General features: G+C 42.2%; 1 protein-coding gene across 1 annotated transcript in view; it reads right to left on the bottom strand.

The window, feature by feature from the left end:
- Positions 1-19887, bottom strand: part of GRM1 (glutamate metabotropic receptor 1) — a 767592-nt gene that overhangs the window by 228062 nt on the left and 519643 nt on the right. Inside the window, exon 5 of the mRNA XM_085609740.1 lies at positions 7386-7512. Coding sequence (XP_085465866.1) covers positions 7386-7512 — 127 coding nt within the window. The remainder of the gene's footprint in view (positions 1-7385; positions 7513-19887) is intronic.

The following is a 19887-nucleotide window of genomic DNA, read 5'->3' on the forward strand; positions in this document are numbered from 1 at the left end:
GGAGCTTGCTAGTATTGCAGTACCTTCAGGAATGGTGCACTCCAGGAATTTGTTAGAGTTCTATGTCCCCTGCTGCTTGATTTTATCAGTAAACATTGTTTTAGAACCAAATTGAGCTTTAACATCCCGTTTTGGCATGCAATTGTCAAATGAGTGGTCCAAATATTTCTGAAGTGGGTTCATGATCTTTGAATGAAGGGAGACTACCATAGTTGTGAGGAGGAGCTATGGGTGATGCTTTCCATTTGAGATGCTTAACGATACTCGTAACCAAATGACATGCTGATGCTAAAACTCTTGAAACTTGCAATAGATAATGGGTTCAAATCACAAATCAGCTCTGGCACCTGAGTTGAACTTAGTGGTACAAAATGAGGCATGTTTTCAAGTCCTAAATCAAGACTTGTTGAATTTTATATTCTTAAAGTGGATTTGTCAATGGATAAATTCAGCCAGTCTATTGAAAATTACAGATTTGCAAATGCAGGGTTAGAAGCAGTTTTGTGTTTTTTTGAGTGGGCATACCCGTGAAAGTAGGTGAACGTCCTGAAACCTGTACATTTGTTGATGTTCAATTACCTGTTGCAAGTAATTTCCTACTTTGGGGACAAATGCCCTGCAACTAAAGGCAGCAGTAAGTCCACCTCATTGGTAAGATAGTGTTGTTATGCTTTCGCTTTATGTGTAGTTTTCTAAAGTAGTAAGGTAGAACAAGGGTACCCCGTTAGAAGAACCTGGGGTTAGCATGTGTTTAAGGAAAAAAATGGTTCAGTTTGGCCCAATCGGGTCCTAAGCAACCAAGTGGGGTCCCCGAGGAGGACATAAGGTGAAATTTAAGCTAGACAATTAATCAAAAAAAAACATTAATTTAAAAAAGTAGTATTAGGGGAGCATATGTGGTGTAAAATAAACATTTTATTTTACACAAGCATGATTAGAAATAGTCGAAGTAATCAGGTGCTCACATAAAGTGACAGGTGCGTAATGTGACCAAGTGAGGTGAACTTAAAAACATTACATCGCATTGACAACAGAAAAGGAACTTCACATAGGTAAGTACAATTGAGGAAGTTCCTGTTGTGGGGGTCGACGGTGTTTTGATCTTTTAGGAACTTAAAATCATCTTCAGGATAATAAGTGAGCAACCTGAAATCTCTACTGGGGTCACTTCCCTGGGGGGTGGGGGGGGAGGAAGGTGTGGTCGCCGAAGCGGTCAGTGATCAGTACAGTGATATTCTGCTTGCCTTGAAGTGCATTTCCTTTCGATAGTGGGGGAACTACTTCCAGCCGGAAGTAGTACGTGGGCGCAATCTGGTCAAGGATGCTCTCATGAAGGTCTGGGATCAACTAAGATGTTTACTTTTATGTAACTGGGGCGAGGTAGTGGAATACCACGATGACACCAGGTTGATCGGCGGAGCTCTGGTACCCGGGATTACTGCACCTGCAGATCGGTCCTCTTAGGAGAGGCCGCGTGGGTGAGCCGTCACTGGCAAGGCTCCTAGCCTTAAGGGTAGATTAATCGAATGTGTGGAGGCGGGAGGGCGGGTGCGTGGTTAATGCGCTGGCAGGGCAGTCCTGAATTGGAAGGACACGGGCATGAGCCGTCAGCGGTAAAAGAGCCCAACGTATAAGGCGCCTCGTTGGTGGAGCTTCAATTAGTTCAAGCGTCCATTTGGGAATCAAACACCATTCTGGCCGGCCCGCTGAAGCGATTCACTCTTTACATCACATATGCTCTCCTAATACTACTTTCGTGCTCCCACAATGATTAATTGCCTAGCTTAAATTTTACCTTGTGTCCTCCTCGGGGACGCCACTTGGTTGCATAGGACCCGATTGGGCCAAACTGAACCGTTGTTTTCCCTAGTTTTCTAAAGTGAGATAAATATTCATAGCACTAACTCAGGATTTGAACAGCCGCCTTATGGTAGCCAAATGCTATGACCAGCCACTTATTTTAGCCAAAGGATAAACTAGAAAGGGTAATCTAGAGTCTGGTGGATGAGAATAACACTGTAGGGAAGAAGTGCATGGCCATATGCAGACAGGATAAAGATGATTTCGATTAAGGAATCTTGAGAAGCTCTCAGGCTTACTTTTTAATGTTCTTATATATCATTAGCAGTTGTCTAAGACTGGCCTCTCCAATATAAATCCAGTAAGGCTGACTTCTTCCAATCTACATAAAATAAATTTGAATGCAGCAAGTGTTAACACTATTCATTCGCACAGTAAGTAGTTATACTGAACATATGTTATAACTGTGGTCCTCTGGGACCTACATCAGACAGTGTGATCCAAAATATTTCATGAAAAGTTGAAGTTGGTTTCTGCAACTTAGAAAATGTACTCACAGATACTCGTTGCATCATAGAGAGTGGTAGAGTTGTGTGACCAACTGCAGGATTAACAACATATAAATGTATCCAATTACATGTGCATAGTTTGTAACAAGATGGTTATCTTCAGATACTTGGCTCAAGTGAGCATACCTGCAGATTCACTCTTTCCACACTCTAATTGGTTTGTATCTGCTACGCGAGGTACCTAACACAAGACCTTTCTCCTTTGCCTTATGGACAATCAGGCTACAACTTTCTAGGAAACCTTAGAAAAGAGCAAATAGAGGGAATGGTGAAACAATTCCCTGTTAGCAGCCTTTCGCTGTAGATCTACACTTTGCTTGATGGTTCATATCATGCATCCCAAGGTACTCTTGTGAAGGGATGGGTTGACTAATTAACTTGATTGCTCACTGGTCTGCTCATTGAAATACTCAGTAAAGATTTCCCTCACTTTCAAACTGATGAGAAGAATATATTATGAAGTGAGCCATTTATCTCATACAGCATCCATAACATGGCATTGGCAGAATATTTTACAAATAATCAGCCGTAAAATGAACATGCTGGTCTGTCAGAATGAAAAGGTTATGATGATGAATGTCATATCACTGGTAAGTAGGGTGCAGCATTTTGCTGTCACATTTCCCTAATGCAGCCATTTTTGGCCCTGATTTATCGTAGTGGTTCCGGTTCTCTCGTATCCACACGTGCTGATCTCTCCTGGTACCCGTTTCAGAGCTCTCCCAACCCAGCCGGCACCTTCATCTTCCTTATTGGGGTCTCCCACCTTTGCTCCCCAGGGACTCCTTCCAGGTAGCATTGGACCCCTCTAACCTTGGAGTGGCAGTGGCGTAGCTACACCTTTAGCCGCCCGTGGCAGGAACTGCTTTTGCCGCCCTGCCTCAGGTAAGAGCAGGGAGGGTGGAGGACTGGCCACCCCCCTTGCTCTGCCACTGCGGAGTGGTCATGCTCCACGACTGGCTAGTTTGATTCGGCCCTATCTTTTCAAAGACACCGTCGTCTTCTGCATTGCAGGACCCCATTCTCTTTTCTCAACACTGGCACTGGGTTTTATATGTCGTAGCCCTTTCTCAGGCATAACTGTGTATGTCCTGATGATGATCCTAATATCTTACTAGGGATCAAAACGTCGTGGACTATGGTATCTTGACTCAATTGTGAAAATTGTTCAATGTTGTATACATGAGCATTTGTACTGATTGTTTGTGACTAAACCACAGTGCTTTATTTTGTCACACTTATATGCCTGAATTTAGAAGTCTTGTGTGACTTCCCTGTGTTCGTTTTCCCACATCATTGTTGTCTATTCGCATTTATTAAATATATATGATTGTTCCATTTGGATCACATCCACAGGCCTTATTGTATATCTATGTCTATTTGATTGTTTGACATTCTCCTCATAAGGGACCCTTGTCCTTTTACAAATATATACACCCCATGTTACTTATTACCCATTGGTTTCCATTCTTTTACACAAATATATGTCACATATCTCTAATGCAGCCATTCTTACGGTGCATTGCAGTATTCTACCTGCATGTGTCGATCCCTTGAATTTGTAACTTCTGAAATATTGGCTTTCAATATATTTTCTTCTTTGATGAATTGGAAAAGGACTACAAAGCTGAAATTGCTGTGATTCAGTATATAGAAACTCACTGTCTGTGTGAATTGGATTAATGTTGCCTAACCTCTAGTCTTCAATGTATTCCAATTGAAAATATATTCAATTACGGGATTGATTGCGCAGTTTTTCATTCCCATTTATTACAGTTTATTTTTTTGGAGCCTCCACAAAGGGTTCTTACAGTACATACAATGCTTCATCTTTGATTCTTAACACGTTTTCCAATAATAACCTATAAAGCTCTGAATGTAGCGTCAGTCCTTATAATTCTGGGAAGAGGGAAGAAAAGCTGCTCCGCATCAACAATGACTGAGTCTCTGAGGGGTAGGATGGACAAGGTAATCACCCCTCTGCTTATCATGAAGTCTAGACTATTAGCTGAATGATTACAGTAGTATTAGCTAAACTGTAGTGGGACGATTGTTCACTAAAACCTATTCTCAGTGGCTCGCATATTCCACTCAGATAGTAGCACTGTAACTCTAACGTGCATGTGCAATAGAAAAACATATCAGTGGTTTTATGAGCTGATGTACCAGGCCATGTTGTGACTGCCACTATTTACATCCCATTGTGATGATTTATGATAAATGTTTTAATGTTTTTATATTTGATGGGTTTTTTTTAGAATGCTTTTATGGTTGTATACTAACCAAATAAAGCTTGCTTTGAATTGAATTGACTGCCAACAGTGTACTTTGTAAAATCACAAGGTCTGCAACCACATTTACGATTTTTCACAATGTACAAAAGTCCTTTTTTGAGTTAGTAAAATCGTTTCAAATTGTAAAGTGCTTTAGGCAATGCGTTCCGAATTTTAACTAGGGAGGGATGTGAAAGGGACCTCCTCTGCCTATTGGTAATTCGGAAACAATCTATCAATGGTTTGTGGCTACATTTGCAGTTGTAAGCCATGGATCACTTACTGACCCCATCGTTGGGGTGTTAACTGATTCACAATCAAGTGGTAAATACAGGAATCATGTTGGAATGGGAAACATGAGAATCATGTTGGAAAGGGATTTTTTTTTTAAATGCACCTCTGTTCGTTTAATGGACAATATATTCTGTTTGGAAAAACAAATGTAAATGTCTCCATCCCTGCATTTGTGGCTAATCATCGGAGGTTCTAAACTGTAACCGGCCTAATTAATATCCATTAGGTAGTATTAGTGGTTTTGTGACCCCCATGCAAATGTACAATTTGCAAAGCGACCTCTTAGTACATTGATCTCATAGGGAATGGGAATAATATATCTGAGGCTGTATTACAGAAAGTGCCCCGGGGGCGCAACAAGCTTGTGCGCCCGCTTTGTGCGCCCCAGGGTATTTTGGTATTACAGAAGGGGCTGCAGAAGCTTGTGCATCCCTTTCTGTAATAGAGATAGCGTGGGCGCACATATAGAGCCTGCACTATCACCAGAGGGTGTACCTTAATTTGCAAGGGGGTGTGGCCCCATGCAAAAGGAGTCCCTTAGCCTCTGTGCCCACACCGTATTACCGATGCGGGCACAGAGGCAAAGAAACTGGCTGGACGAACCCTGATAGAAGCCCTCTTGAAGGGGGAAAGAGGGTCCTATGGACCCCCAACATCCCCTTGCAGGCGGGTGCAGTCCCTCACTGCACCTGCCTGCAAGAGGATCTCTAATCCCTCTTAAAAGTGCTGGTGGGTTGCTGCCGGCACAGTGAAACACAGAGTGGCTGCTCCAAGGCCGCTCTGTACTTCACTTGAATGCGCTGCCCCCAGGACAGCACGTGTTAGCAGCTGCCCTGTGGGCAGCACATTCAACATAAAGGGACGTACTCTCCTTGTTAGTGCCAAGCGCACCTTCTGAAAGGTGGTCCCGGTGCTAAGAAGGAAAATGTGCTGCATTCCATAAAACGATCCCCTTTTTCTGCATCATTTGGACAAAACACCTGCTGCTAATTGTGCAGGCAATTTGCAAAAATTCTCAGTGCATCTCAGAAAAACGTGTTATTATTGTGTTCTACCTTATACTATGGCCTGAAACTCAAAATCAAGTGCAGATTGTGTATCCTAAATTTCCTCGCACAGCATTATAGGTATTTACCAGGTGTGCATCAAGTTATAAACAATTTGAAATGAGGCTTTAAGCTTCAGCAATGCAGGTTTAGAGGAAAAATATTTCTGATTTGCAGCACAAAAGAATCATCAGAAAGCAAACTACTGGTTGTGGTATCGTGGACATGTGTATGTCAAATGAAATTTCCTCAATGGAAATTCTACACAAGAAATTGTGATTTTGAGTAAACGACGAAGAGGGGAAATGATTGTAATTATGCACATTCCTGTCCATTGATTTGATTGTGTTAGACTTCAACAATTGGATGTTTTTAAGAGAGGATTAGGATAGTGATCCCACTTCTCTCATCGAAAATAGACTAGGTTTTTCTGATGGACTTTCAGGTATTTTTTCTTTATGCCTTTTTCAATGGTAGGTGGATGTTCAAAGACCAAGCCAGGTGATGATCTAGTGACCAGAATGAAATACTAGACTATTAGTACTATCAGCAAGTAAGTAGGTAAATAAGGAAAACAATGGGCACAGGGTAGCTCAGCTGGCTAGTCATTAATAAAAAAGGAAAGATGCTTGTAGCATCCCAAAACAGGGTGTACTGACCTCCCACTCTTTGCTGTTGAAGCTCAAGCAGAGGGTCACTGGTGAGTCAGGGGCAAAGGTTACCTCTGCTCAGTAGTGCCAGGATGCCAATTGGAAAAATAACAACATATTTTGACCTGGTGTCCTGTAGATCAAACCTACTCTCTAGGGCTGACTTTACTTGCAGTCTGAAGAGGAAGTGTGACCACCAACCACTAAGAAGGGATGGAATCTTTCATAATTCTATACAGTGAATCTTGGAAAATGTAATTGGTGGCAATAGGACACCACTTTGTATTTGAAGATATGGGCACAAAACCCCTATGGCACTCACTCTGAACTTGGAAAAAATTGAGGGGTGTTCACCACACCAGGTAAATAGTGAATCCCTTGCCTAGGGTCTCAGAAATACCTCTCATTACGGGTTTGCCTGGGTGAAATGAGGAATTACTTGCACAAAGAGGTTCTTAACTCATTCTGTTTTGGAGTGTCTCTGCACATTTTTGCTGCCGAATTTCCTCGGGTTTGACCTGCCAAAAATTGGCAAGGGAACAATTTAGATGGATAGTGTTCACTACAGAATTAGAAACCCAGATCCCTCTGCAAATTCCTGGTTTAACAGGGATCAGAATTCACCATCCCTCTCAGAATCAGGAATATGTGTGTGCAATTTGGAGTTTTCCTCTCCCACATCAGGGGCCTGATTATTGTTACCCACTGCTTCGATAGGGATTGCCCATGCTATTGGAATAGACTTCATCTTACCTGTCAACTCTAGAGTTGGCCACCATCCCAGGTCACAGGCTTTGCAGGTGAATTCATCCTGTACAAATTCGTTCTCTTTGCAAGGAGTACAAATCCAGCAGCAGCTCACCTCGCCTTTGCGAATGACCTTCAAATGAAAAATATAACAGTACTTTAATAGGCTGGCCTTGGAATAGTGTTGTGGTGATCATTTACATCTATTTAAAAATAGAGTTTACACTTTTCTCAGACAAAATACCATTCATTTTACATGTTTTGAGTTTCTGGAAGGTTCAAGAGCTGGTACTTGAATAGGAGTTTGTACAACATCATTTGTATTCATGTGTGACATGGGAACCTGGCCTCTAATGGACCCAATAATCAGGTAGGAATAGTTTAGGCAGTTTGTAATTAGATTTGAAATGATTTCCTATTTTATTAGCTGTTATAAATAAGAACTTTATAGGAGAACACATACCAGCTTTTTCTCTTTTTCCAATATTTAAACTAACTTTGACATGCAGATGTTGAGAAAATGCTGACCAGGTGGTAGCACTATCTAAGACTAGGGGTAATCAAATGCTTTGGTTTGTGCCAATTCGGGGTTCATAGAGCGCTCTCCCATAAATCAAGATCCGCAATGGAGACATGTAATAAAATACAATTAAATAACCTGAAGCACTTATGAAGAAGTTCATTTGCATGGCTAGCATCATCTTAACCATCGTAAAATATCTCCCCTAATCCTTCAATGCAAACATTAGACAGCTCATATATCTTTCTGGTCTCCTGCACAACTGTATAAACATGGCTTATCATAATCAGATGCTTGCTGGCATTGTGATTACCCCTCAGGTGAGCTTGATCAACTGCTCCTTTATTGTAAACATGTTAACCATTTCTGGAGAGAAAGCGGAAAAGACCCGTAATAATAATTTTGACATCGAGCCCTAAATCCCTTAATCGCTGCAATAAGCCTCATGGTCTGTTCATATCTTCCACTATTAGACTCAATAAGCAATTGGGACAGCTTCCTGATTGATATATATATATATAAATACTTTCTATCGGTGTTAAAACCATCCTAACCAACTGGAAAACCTACAATAGCATCTTTTACCATACATGATGGAATTGGGATTGCTTCAAGAGAAGCGCGGACACCATTTCACACAATTGTGATTTTAAACAATAAGTCTTCCTGCTTATTGTGGTCTAAACAGAATTTGTACCTAGAAAAAGTTAAACCTCCCTGAAGAACCCACGCCCACAGCGTAGATGCTTCATTCCTCATTCTTTTCTTTTTTCTTTTTCTCTCCTACTTTCTTATTTTCCCTTTCTATTTTCTGTCTATGGAGCTCAACCTCTATTGTTGACCATCTTCGGTGTATACCATGTTTGGCTCTATGCAATTGTATAGTGCCTATTTTTGATATTCAAATGTCTTCTTCAATTGCAAAATTGTTAGCTGTACAGCGCTGGTACATTTGTCACATGTCGAGCTCCTTCTGTATTGTCATTTGATGATTCTCTCCAATAAAAACTTCTTGAAATAAAATAAACAAAAATAATGTGAAGCACTTTACGCTCCACAAGGAAGACAGATAGCAGCTTATCTGCCTTCCTTGTGGAGCCTAATGTGATTCACATTATTTAATTGTATTTGGTTTGAAGATAAGCCTCAGTTGTGGATCTCAGTTCATCTGAGAGAAATTTAAAGGCCCTTAATTTACACAAAACAAAACACTTAATCAAACTTTGTAGGGTAAATTATGGTTCCAACTGAGGCTCAGAGTGTTTAAATTTGCCCTGAGTCTTAAAATTTGCCCTGATTCAATCTACATTGATGTGTATGAATTAATGGAAAATGAAAACTGAGAAACCACATTGGAGAAAATCAAATCATTTAAAAGCAGTTTGAGGACAGACAATTTTAAGGAAATACAAAAAAATCAAAAATTCTAAGAAACATTTGAAAGAAAATATAAATTTAAGGAACAATCCAAAATTACATTAAATGGGTGCAGTTTAGGACTACTGAGGTGGTTTTGGTATTCAGAAATGCAAATTGTTTATGGTGATGGGGGTTTTTTAGTGGTCAGGAATTCAGAAACAATTGGAGTTCAGACATAGAAAGAGGTTTTTAGGGTTCAGAGATGGGGGAGTGTAGGGGTGGTGAAGGGTCTTTAGGGATCAAGGATGAGTGGTGTTTAGGTGTGTGAGGTGTTTTGAGGTTTCAGGGATTTGTGAAGTGTAAGGGCGTTGAAGGGTTTTAGGGTTCATTGATGGGTGGAGTTTAAGGCTGGTGAGGGTTTTAAAGGTTCAATTATGGGTAGCGGCTTGGGTGGTAATTCGTTTTTAGGGTTCTGGATGGGGTGGAGTTTAGGGTGGTGAGTGTTTCAAAGGATTCCTGGATGGGTGGTGTTTGGCTGTAGAAAGGGGGTTTTAGGGTTCAGAGATGAGTAGTTTAGGTTGATGAGGAGTTCTTATGGGTCATGGATCACTGGTGTTTGAGGGTAGTGAGCATTGTTTAGGATTCTGGGATGGGTGGAGTTTGGGTATGCTGAGGTGTTTGAGTTGGGTGGGGTTTATACGTAGAAAGGGGTGCTTATTGTTCAGGAGTGGGTAGAGTTATTGTTAGTGAGTGATTTTATGATTTTGGGCTGGTATATAATTAGGGTAGAAGGGCCTTTAGGCTTCAGGGATGAATGTAGTTTAGGTGTGATGACCAGTTTTAGGGAGCAGGGATTGATGGTGTTTAGGGATTGTGAGGGGTCAGCGATTCATGATGTTTACAGGTAGTGATAGGTCAGCGAATTAAAAGCATCCAAAGTAATTGTTTGACAATGTAAAAAATGTAAATATAAAATATTATCTCCTAAAGTAAAGCACTAAAATAAATATATTTAACCAAAATATTTCTGAAAGTAAGACCTTCAGCCATTGCATTTACATTTAAAAAATAAGCTTTTAAAAGTCAACTTCGATCAAAATGACATTCTATGAATTGGTTTCTATGAAATGCCATTCATTCTATAGATTTCTATTGAACAGTTTAGATTAAATGGTTTCTCAGTAATAGTATTCTATGAAACCGTTTTTCTATGAAATCACATACAACCAATCCACATTCCTGGGGATGCATAGTCCCATTACCAGTATTGACGGTATTCCAGCGTTCCTGAATCAGTTGTAGTAACATGAGTGTGAGTTTAAATAGGGCTATGCATTTTTGATTATGGGTTTTCGAGAGCTGTGGCTATTTTGTTTTTTGGATGATTTTTCTGTGGTTTGAGTTTTGGTGTCAAATTTGGTCCAAGAAGGCTCTGTTTTGAAACAGACATTTGCTTTTTTGCATACATTGCTTGTGCTTTTGAAGATTAACATGCTTACTGCAAAAAGTTGAAGTTTGGTAATTGTATTCGTTGTAATCCAAGATCCCAGATGACTTATCTGTTAAGATTGAGGTTATGAGTCATGGAGTGATATCGACCACACCAAGACAATGACATATGAAACTTCCTCTTTGTTGGTATTCTGTTCATCCTTCACACGCAGGAGTTGACCACGCTAGTCAGTGGGAGTTCCCGCTTGTCAAGAATTTACATTATGTATTTGATAATACCAGAGTGTGCTAATCCCTTGTCCCATAGAGGGATTGTTAGTTCTATATTTTTTTAGTGGAACAGACAAGTTATTGTTTTAGTTTAAGATTTTAGCTTATGCCAAGCTGAACGGAGTGAAATGAGAGTCTCTGTGTGGTGTTGTGAGTTACATCATTAGGTGTTATGCTGGGACTTGGTGTTTATTGTGTGTGTCGCACTGGGATTGGTGGTTACATCATTGTGTGCCGTTGTCTGAGTGATCAGTTCAGTTGTGCACGTTAATTTAATTTAGAGTTTGCCAATTCTCTGTTGCATGTGTAAGGAGCAAACATGAAATTGTTTAAGGAAATGAAAGCCATGTTGTATTATGATGTGATAATACGTCAGTGAGGGTGAAGAGAACCCTCCAAAGGCCACATATGCACACTGTATGTGAAAGTGGGTAGGAGCGTACTGCTTGCATGTAACAGCGCCATTACCCTATAGCGTCTTGCTAGTTGTAGTTCAGTTTTTCACACAAAGTACATATTATTTTTCAGCTAATGCCATCTTTCAAAATCGTATCTCTAGACACCAGTGTTTTGGGATTCCTCCCTCATCAGTAGAGAATATTTACGGGTTGCTGGACATGCTGGCAATTTTCTCAGGTATAATTCCACTCATAGCGTGCAGGCGTTCCAAAGCTCGTCAGCTTGGGGGCTGCTCACAAGAGCCTTTTATCAATGAAAGTGGGTAGGAGTGCACATATGCACACTATATGACTATATTCATCTAATTGGATGATTTTATTGAAACCATGTGTACATGTTTCAAATGTAAGAATCATGTAGTTTAAGCTAATGCAATGTAGATGTGAGTTAAGAAACTTCAGAAACGTTTTGCGACCTTAGAAGAGTAGGGTGCTCTCTTTATGAAAGAACTGAGTTTACTTAATCTTTTTCTTCATGAGACAACTTGATTCTCATGTACTGTCTATTATGACTTTGAATGGTTTGACCTTCATAGCGGCATAATGCTTTCATTTATTGATTATTGATTTATATTAATTTAATGAGTTTGGATTTTTAAACATTTGAATCTTAAATAAATCATTCTGGTTAAAAACGTGACCACTTTCTATCTTCTTTATGGAGTCTAATGTGCTTCACGTTATATAATTTAATTTGATTTGAGGACTAGACTGAGTTCTGGTTCTCAATTAGTCAGAGAGTGCTTTATGGCCCACAAATTTTCACATAGCGAAGTGCTCCATCAGGTTGTGCAAAGGTTTTATATTACCATCATTGTTTTGAGGAGTTCTCATTTCTTTTACTCTTGCTAAGATTCCCAGGTTGCTTTTGTCATCTCAAAGTATTTTTTATCATTGCAAGACAGTTTTCACCACGTTGAGAGATAATTTACACTCTGATTGAATCAAGAAAAGTTGGGAAATGTGTAGGATATTGTGAATTTACTGATGCACACATTTGCACACTCAACACTGCTCAATTTACAGCTCTCCTGTGACTAGGACTTTACTACTTTATGTCAAGTATACTTATACAGAACCATTTTCTTATAGTTAAATGGGGATAAATGCAACAAAAACAGTTGCGAAATCATAATTTTTGTGTGCTAAGGGGTAAAGTATTAACATTGAAACCTTTGTGAAGTTACACATTTTTCCAATGTTTTGGAACCCTGGCTTTTCATTTTAGTAAGGTGGGTCTCTTGGAGGAGCACGACCTGGACCATCCACCTTTAAAGAAACATATGTTCTCTATTTCGTTTGATAATCAATGAATCAATCAATCAAAAGAAGGGGGGACAAGGAGCCATTCAAAGTCCAGCACCTGTGCGCCTATCTAGAAGAATACATACAAAAGGAGGGTAGCTGTTCCTAAAGAAAAGAGTAACAGAGGGGTGGCTGAAATATACTGTGGTTAGGAAAATCCTCCTTATCAGAAGATAGAGATCTCACATACCCACATAGGTGTCATGCTGCTCAGGGCTTTGCTCCTCACGGGGTTGGCCCTGCAATGCCCCACAAGATCTGCGAGAAGGCTCTTTATCGAAGATCTTCTCTTTTTGCCGTTATGATGAGTGAGGGAATGTGAAGGTAGGGTAGTGCATATAGTAAGGAGTACCATTTGTTTTTTATAAGGTGGTCCTCTTAGCAGGGCTGAAAACGAAAACGTGAGTGCTGTCAGTGGGATATAATGAACCATGACGGCCTCACAGTGTATCTATTACGGTATTCAACACAGTTAACCATTCAACCTTACTCCATACACTTAAATTTCGGTTTGGGCTTAATGGCACCATCCTCAACTGGTTCAACTCCTATTTCCAACACAGAACCCAACAAGTCAAAATCCAAAACTGCCTCTCTAGCCCCACTCCTGTCTCCCTTGGTGTCCCCCAAGGATCTATCCTCTGTCCCACTCTCATCTACCTATTCATGGAACCCCTTACCCTCATTTTCAAACAGCCGGTATTAACTATCACCTGTATGCTGATGATACCCAACTGTAATATAAAATTACATCCCACTCTGATGTACTGCACCTTAACACCGCCCTGACTTATATCCAAACCTGGTTCTATTCCAATCATCTCAAACTTAATCCTAAAAAACTGAAATCATTCTTTTCTCTCCTAAAAACAACCCTCTCCCCATCCAAGCATGGATCACTGACCTTAATGCCCTAAACTGTCCACTCTCCCTATCCGAATCAGTAAAATCCCTTGGCATCACCATCAACAATAAGTTTACGCTCAACTCCCATATAAAAATTCGGTAAAAGGAGCACTTTTTATGCTCCAACATCTCAAAAAAATCAAATCCTTCATTCCAGCGGAAGATTTCAAATCTGTTATCCAAACCCTAGTCCTCTCGAAAATCGACTATGGTAAGGCCCTACTCTCTGGATCTCCCAAAGTTCACCTGGCCCCCCTCAAATCTGTCAGGCTTACAACTAACTGCAAATTCTCTGACCACATCTCGCCGGCTCTTAAGACCCATAAAATGGCTTCCTATCAAAGGTAGCTCCTCCTATAAAATAGCCTGCATTACGTACAAAGCCCTCCTTCAAAAGACCCCGCTCTACCTCTCAAACAAACTAAAAATGCGGGCAGTGCCCGATCGATGAGAAACACCAACTCTCTCCTCCTCGTCCCCCCTCTGTTAAAAAAGAAAGCCGCGCAATCTCGCTCCTTCTCTGGTAAGGCCCCCAGCATCTGGAATGCCCTCCCTAAAGATCTACAAATTAACCCTTCATAAGTGAGTTTAATAAAAGACCTTAAAATGTACCTGCTCGACAAACATTGGCATCCTTAATCCTTCTATTACCATAGTTGCTGTACACTTTCTTCCTTTTGAATCTCCCACCTTACCCCCTCTCTTTCACCCCTCCGGTGCTCTACCTCACCTATTCACCTCTTGCCTTACCCAATCCTAACCTTTTTCTCCCCCCCTCCACCGTTCTTCAAGCGCTTTGCCCCCCTCCTTTCCACACTCGCCTAACCATTCCTTATTGACAAAAAATGAGTCTACCTCCTTTATACTGTTTAATATTTTGTCTTTATTTTATTCATATGTTGTTTCATAAATAGCTACATCTTTGCACTTTTTATCCGAATCAATATATATTACTCATTTTGTTCTTTAAGTTTACCATATCTTAATGCTGCATTTCGTTACTATTGTTTTGTATTACATGTACTATCGTCATTCCAATGTAAAGCACTCTGATACCCCAGGGTGGAGCCAGCGCTATATAAAACCTCTTAAATAAATAAATAAATAAAATAAGGTCAACATGTTTCTAATGGGATCCCTCTGTGGCATTGGCCAGTGGCACAGGCCAGGGATCAAATTGTACACTCCATTCTGCCAGTGCAATGTCTCAGGCAGCACTAGGAAGGGGGAGGTTGCTAGTCCCCAAAACTTCCTGGCTACAAATTTGAAAGGAGCAGACAACCGGCAGCCAGGAGGTGGAGAGTCATGTCAGTCACGGACTCGCTCCTTCCAGGAGCTGTAAAGTCACTGTGGCACCCCACATGCCATATCCATTCCCGGTGGGGCCTCACGGCAGTGAAATCTCCCTTAGGGCCACAGAGGGAAGGTGTCTGCAGGCTCCACCGATGCAGTAGAAAAGCTTGTGTGGGTCAGCGACAGCCCCATCAGCTCATGCTACAGCCGACTTGAAGTCCTAAGAGGGGTGGGGCTGCAGTCTTGGGCTGCCCAGCCCGGCATCGTCTGTGATTTCCAAGGCAGCAGCGGGGGCAGGAGTGAAGGTCCCCTCCACTCAGAAGCAGCCCCCCCACGAGCAGGATCTGACAACCTCAGTACGCGGGGACAGGTGACAAAGCAAAGTAGAAGACTCTGGAAGCAATGGAGCACTCCAAGTGAGTGGTCCTCACAGCATGGTGAGTGGCTCTGCCCCCTCTCCCTTTGAGACACGCCTAGGACGTGATGTTCTTTAAAGGTGGAATGCCACACTGCCTTGCTACTGAGGTAAACTGATTCCAAAAAGGAAAAGTTTAGTTTATCTTTGGTTGAGTAATATGAGCAGCAAAGAAATCCCTAGAGAAAATGTTTTTGTGTGTAAAGGTACATACCAAATTAAGAGAATGAGTAATATATATATAAATAGGCGATCTGATTGGGAACACTGGATGGTGGGCAAGCTGTCGAGTGCCTCCTCGGAGCTCACGGTCATTTGTTTTGAAAAATATGGACACGGCGGCCCTGCCGTGGAGGAGTGCACCATCTCTAAATCAAGACAGGCTACGGTTGGAACAGTATCTGAGCCGGTATGCAGCACAGTAAGCAGTAAATGAAGATTGTATTGCCCTGACAGTCTGGTTCCTACTAAGGACATTTAAATTGCTTTTCTCTGCAGGACCACATGTCCCAGCGTGCACCACAGATGTAAGCACACTCAGCGCAGCCCACTGGGGGCCATCAGCTATTCAAAGCACGCCCAACAATTGATTTAAAGAGAGCCGTCATTGCGCCATATGTGAAAGAATCCAAGCCTTTGAGGAAGAGGTGTCATGCCTCGAAACGCCCCAGGATATTGAATTCTTACAGGAAGGTTGAGGCGATCTGATTGGGAACACTGGATGGTGGGCAAGCTGTCGAGTGCCTCCTCGGAGCTCACGGGCATTTGTTTGAAAAAATATTAGGGAAAACAAAACAATACAACATACACTATTATATATTTGAGTTTGTGCTGATATGCAATGATGTTGAATTGTCAGGTATTATTAAGAAGTGGTCTAAAGTCTGTCATGTCATAAACAGTGTCTATGGTGATGTTTGTTCGGCTAGTATGCGAGTTATTGAATTTAGAAACAACCTTAACTGCCCAATGTCTCCTTTTTCTTTGTTTTAAGCTGTAACCAGAGCAGAACCATAACTGTGTTTTTTAAATGAACTACAGAGGTTTCCTTTAACATAAACTAAGGTATCAGGACTAGGAAAACATGTGTACAGCAAGTGCACTGCATGATAGGAAGAGGGTGGAAAGTCTGGAGGATGTGGAGTTGGAAACTTCATGTTTTAGATGCAAATTCCTGGTATCGATGAGAACTTCTGGATTAGGATCAGTAAGACCAGTATTTAAGTACATACGTACAGAAGCAGGTGCCTGGCAACATGTTGCATTGTCAATGAGGTTTCTTCCACTTTCACTTGAGTTGCCACCATCTAGTTTCCCCAGCTTTGCTGCTTTCCCCCTTAACAGCTCCCCTGCTTAGGCTTTTCTTTCTCTCAATCTTTGAGTTCCTATCCCCTTTGTTACTCTTCAAAGTGTGCTTTCATCTCAGTGGATACCTGTTGGTTTCTCTCATGTTTAGGTGTCTTTATCTGTTATCCTGGGCCGATAGAGGCATTACCACCAGAGAAACAGTTGGTTTACCAAATTATCCTGCCAGCCAAAACATCCGGGTCTTGCTCAGAACACTGAAATAAATCCAACCTGAGAAAGTCCTGCTCTGGTTTTCTCTTGCAGTTACTTGTGCATTCCTTTCCATCTTGCTCCCCCCAATCTCTCTACTGGTGTTTATAATATTCCTCATCATGCCGCAGAGAGGTTAGAGGTTGGTGGACGTTTCTCCGTGGGTCTCCCTTCTCAGAACTTGACATAAGGTGTTATGACCAACCTTATTCATTGCTTCAATTTAATTGTTCTGTGAATTTCAGTTTTTTTGATGATATGCTACATCCAATATCCAACCCGCTACAGTGTGTAAATGTACCTACCCCTTGAGGGTAACCAGACCCAGCTGTGCATTGCATTAAAATATAAGCACTGGATATTGGCTGCAAGGGATGGCCTTTGCCAAGGTCATGCACCCAAACCTAATGGTGGTAGCCTACCCTCCTGCACCAGTCTTTGGTTCCTCACAGTGGGGCTTGACTGTTGACTGTAGCCTGGACTGTGGCCCAGTTCTCTTTATACTCTCCTGTGAGTTGACAACCCATGCTGCACAGTCCTTGCCTGTGCACAACAGCGGTTGGCTACTGGGCCTCGGTCCGCCCCGTCTACAACCCACTGAGCAGAGCCTTGCAGGGCCTAAGAATAGATAGAGACAATAAGCCACATTATATAAAGCTAACACTTTGAGCGCTTAGTTTCAAGTTTGTATTTGCTACAGTTTATTGTTTGGTGTCTTAAGTAGTAGTAAATTATTGCTTTAAAGTAATGTCCTGCGTTTACAGAAAGTGTAGGAGCTTTTTGGACATATCTAAAGTAAACAACAGAACATAACACAATAACATGCAAAGCAGCACACACAAGAAATACAAGAGTACATCACAACAAAAGGGTCAAAATATAACCCAACATAACTACTGCAATGCAATACAACATAATCACATTACAATAAATAGGAAACAGAAGCCTCCTTGAAATGTAACATGACATTCCCAGAAGCACACCTGGCTTGGAAGTCTGTGCCTGGCACAGTACTCCGGGCACACTACTGTGAATGTTTGTAAAACGTAAAAATAACAATGGAGAAGTACGTAAAAGTTCATTCAGGCCAAAGTATAGATTTCATAATGTTTAATATAAAGTGGCAAATCTAATCATTGAGAGATTTTGAGTTAAGACATGGAACTATGTAATAAACTATTTTTAAAATTATTTAAATCTAAATACCTCAAGGGAGACTCTATTCAAGTAGGTTTATATATTTGTGGTTCATTATGCCTGCTCTTAACCCCTTCGATGCTCATGACGGAGCGGTTCCGTCATGAGCATCGGTTCGGCTGTGCTCATGACGGAACCGCTCTGTCATGAGCACAACCCCTGGGGGAAGCGCTGGCGCTTCCCCCCTGGGGCATCGATCTTGCCCTTTCAGAGGGGGATGGCAGCGGAAGAGTTTCCGCTGCCACCCCCGACCCCCCCAAAACGCTTTCCCATGACGTCAGCGTGCACAGCACGCGCCGACGTCATCAGGAAGCACTGGGACGCCTGGAAGCCATTTGCTTGCAGGCGTCCCAGCAGGAGGAGATAAGTTTTGTTCTCCGGTGAGGCCGCGGGGGGGATTTTTGCAAGTATTGAGGCATTGGGGGAGAGGAAAGAGTATTTCCTCTCCCCTGATGTCTCAATACATGGCATTCCTGCAGGACGATCGCGCACAGCGTCGCGATCGTGCTGCAGGAATGCCCCCACTAGGCACCAGGGATGATTTTGTCATTAAAAGCAAGCGACCCCTTGGACAAGGGTCGCTTCCTTAAGGGGGCTAATATTAGAAAGACATTTCTCTTTTTTTGGTGTTTCTGGCCCTAGGGGGGGGACAAAAGTCCACTAGAGCCAGGGATTTTTATTATTTTTAAACAGAAGCGACCCCTTGGGGAAGGGTCGCTTCCAGGCCTTTTATTTTTAAAAAAATGTGTACTCTGCCCCCCCCGGGGGCAGATCGGCTCCTATTTTTGGCCTTTCCCCACTAGACACCAGGGAGTCCTTTTTTTAGGTAAAGGAAGCGACCCCTTGGGCAAGGGTCGCTTCCTTACGGGGCAAATTTTGTAAAAGTCTTTTCTGCCCCCACGAGGACTGTTTTTGGCGTTTCTAGCCCCAGGGGGGGCAGAAAAGCCCACTAGAGCCAGGGATTATTTATTTATAAAAACAGAAGCGACCCCTTGGGGAAGGGACGCTTCCAGGCCCCTCATTTTTTTTAAATGTGTTCTCCCCCCCCCCTAGGGGCAGATCAGCCCATGTATTTGGCGTTTGTGGCCCCAGGGGGGGCAGAATACCCCACTAGACACCAGGGAGTCCTTGTATTATCTAAGGGAAGCGACCCCTTGGGCCGCTTCCTTACGGGGCACATTTTTTAAAAGTCTTTTCTGCCCCCCCCCCCCCGGGTACTGTTTGCCTTGGTTTTTTGGTGTTTCTGGCCCGGGGGGGGGGAGTGGGCAGAAAAGCCCACTAGAGCCAGGGATCTTTTTTTTTTTAAATGGAAGCGACCCCTTGTGGAAGGGTCGCTTACAGGGGCCTAATTTTTTTTTAATGTTTATATATGCCCCCCCCCCCCCAGGGCAGATCGGCCCGTGTATTTGGCAGAATACCCCACTAGACACCAGGGACGTATTTGAAATTGAAATGGAAGCGACCCCTTGGGCAAGGGTTGCTCCCAGGGGGCAGATTTTTTTAAATAAATTTGGGTAATGTTATTTCTGCCCCTCCTTTGGACAGATCTGCCCCTTTTTATGTGGCCTTTTTGCCCTAGGCGGTAGAGGGGGCAGAAAACCCTACTAGGCAGCAGGGATTTATTTCTTTTGCAAGGGGGGCATATTTCTGTCTGCTGTTATCTGCCCCGCCCTCAGACAAGCTCACCCGATCCCTTGGGCTTGTTCACCCCCATTTTTGCACAGCCCTATTAGAAGGCCCATCTGGGAGATTGACCAATTGGGTAGTGACAGTGTG

Source organism: Triturus cristatus, chromosome 6 (assembly GCF_964204655.1).
Source record: "Triturus cristatus chromosome 6, aTriCri1.1, whole genome shotgun sequence".
NCBI lineage: Eukaryota > Metazoa > Chordata > Amphibia > Caudata > Salamandridae > Triturus > Triturus cristatus.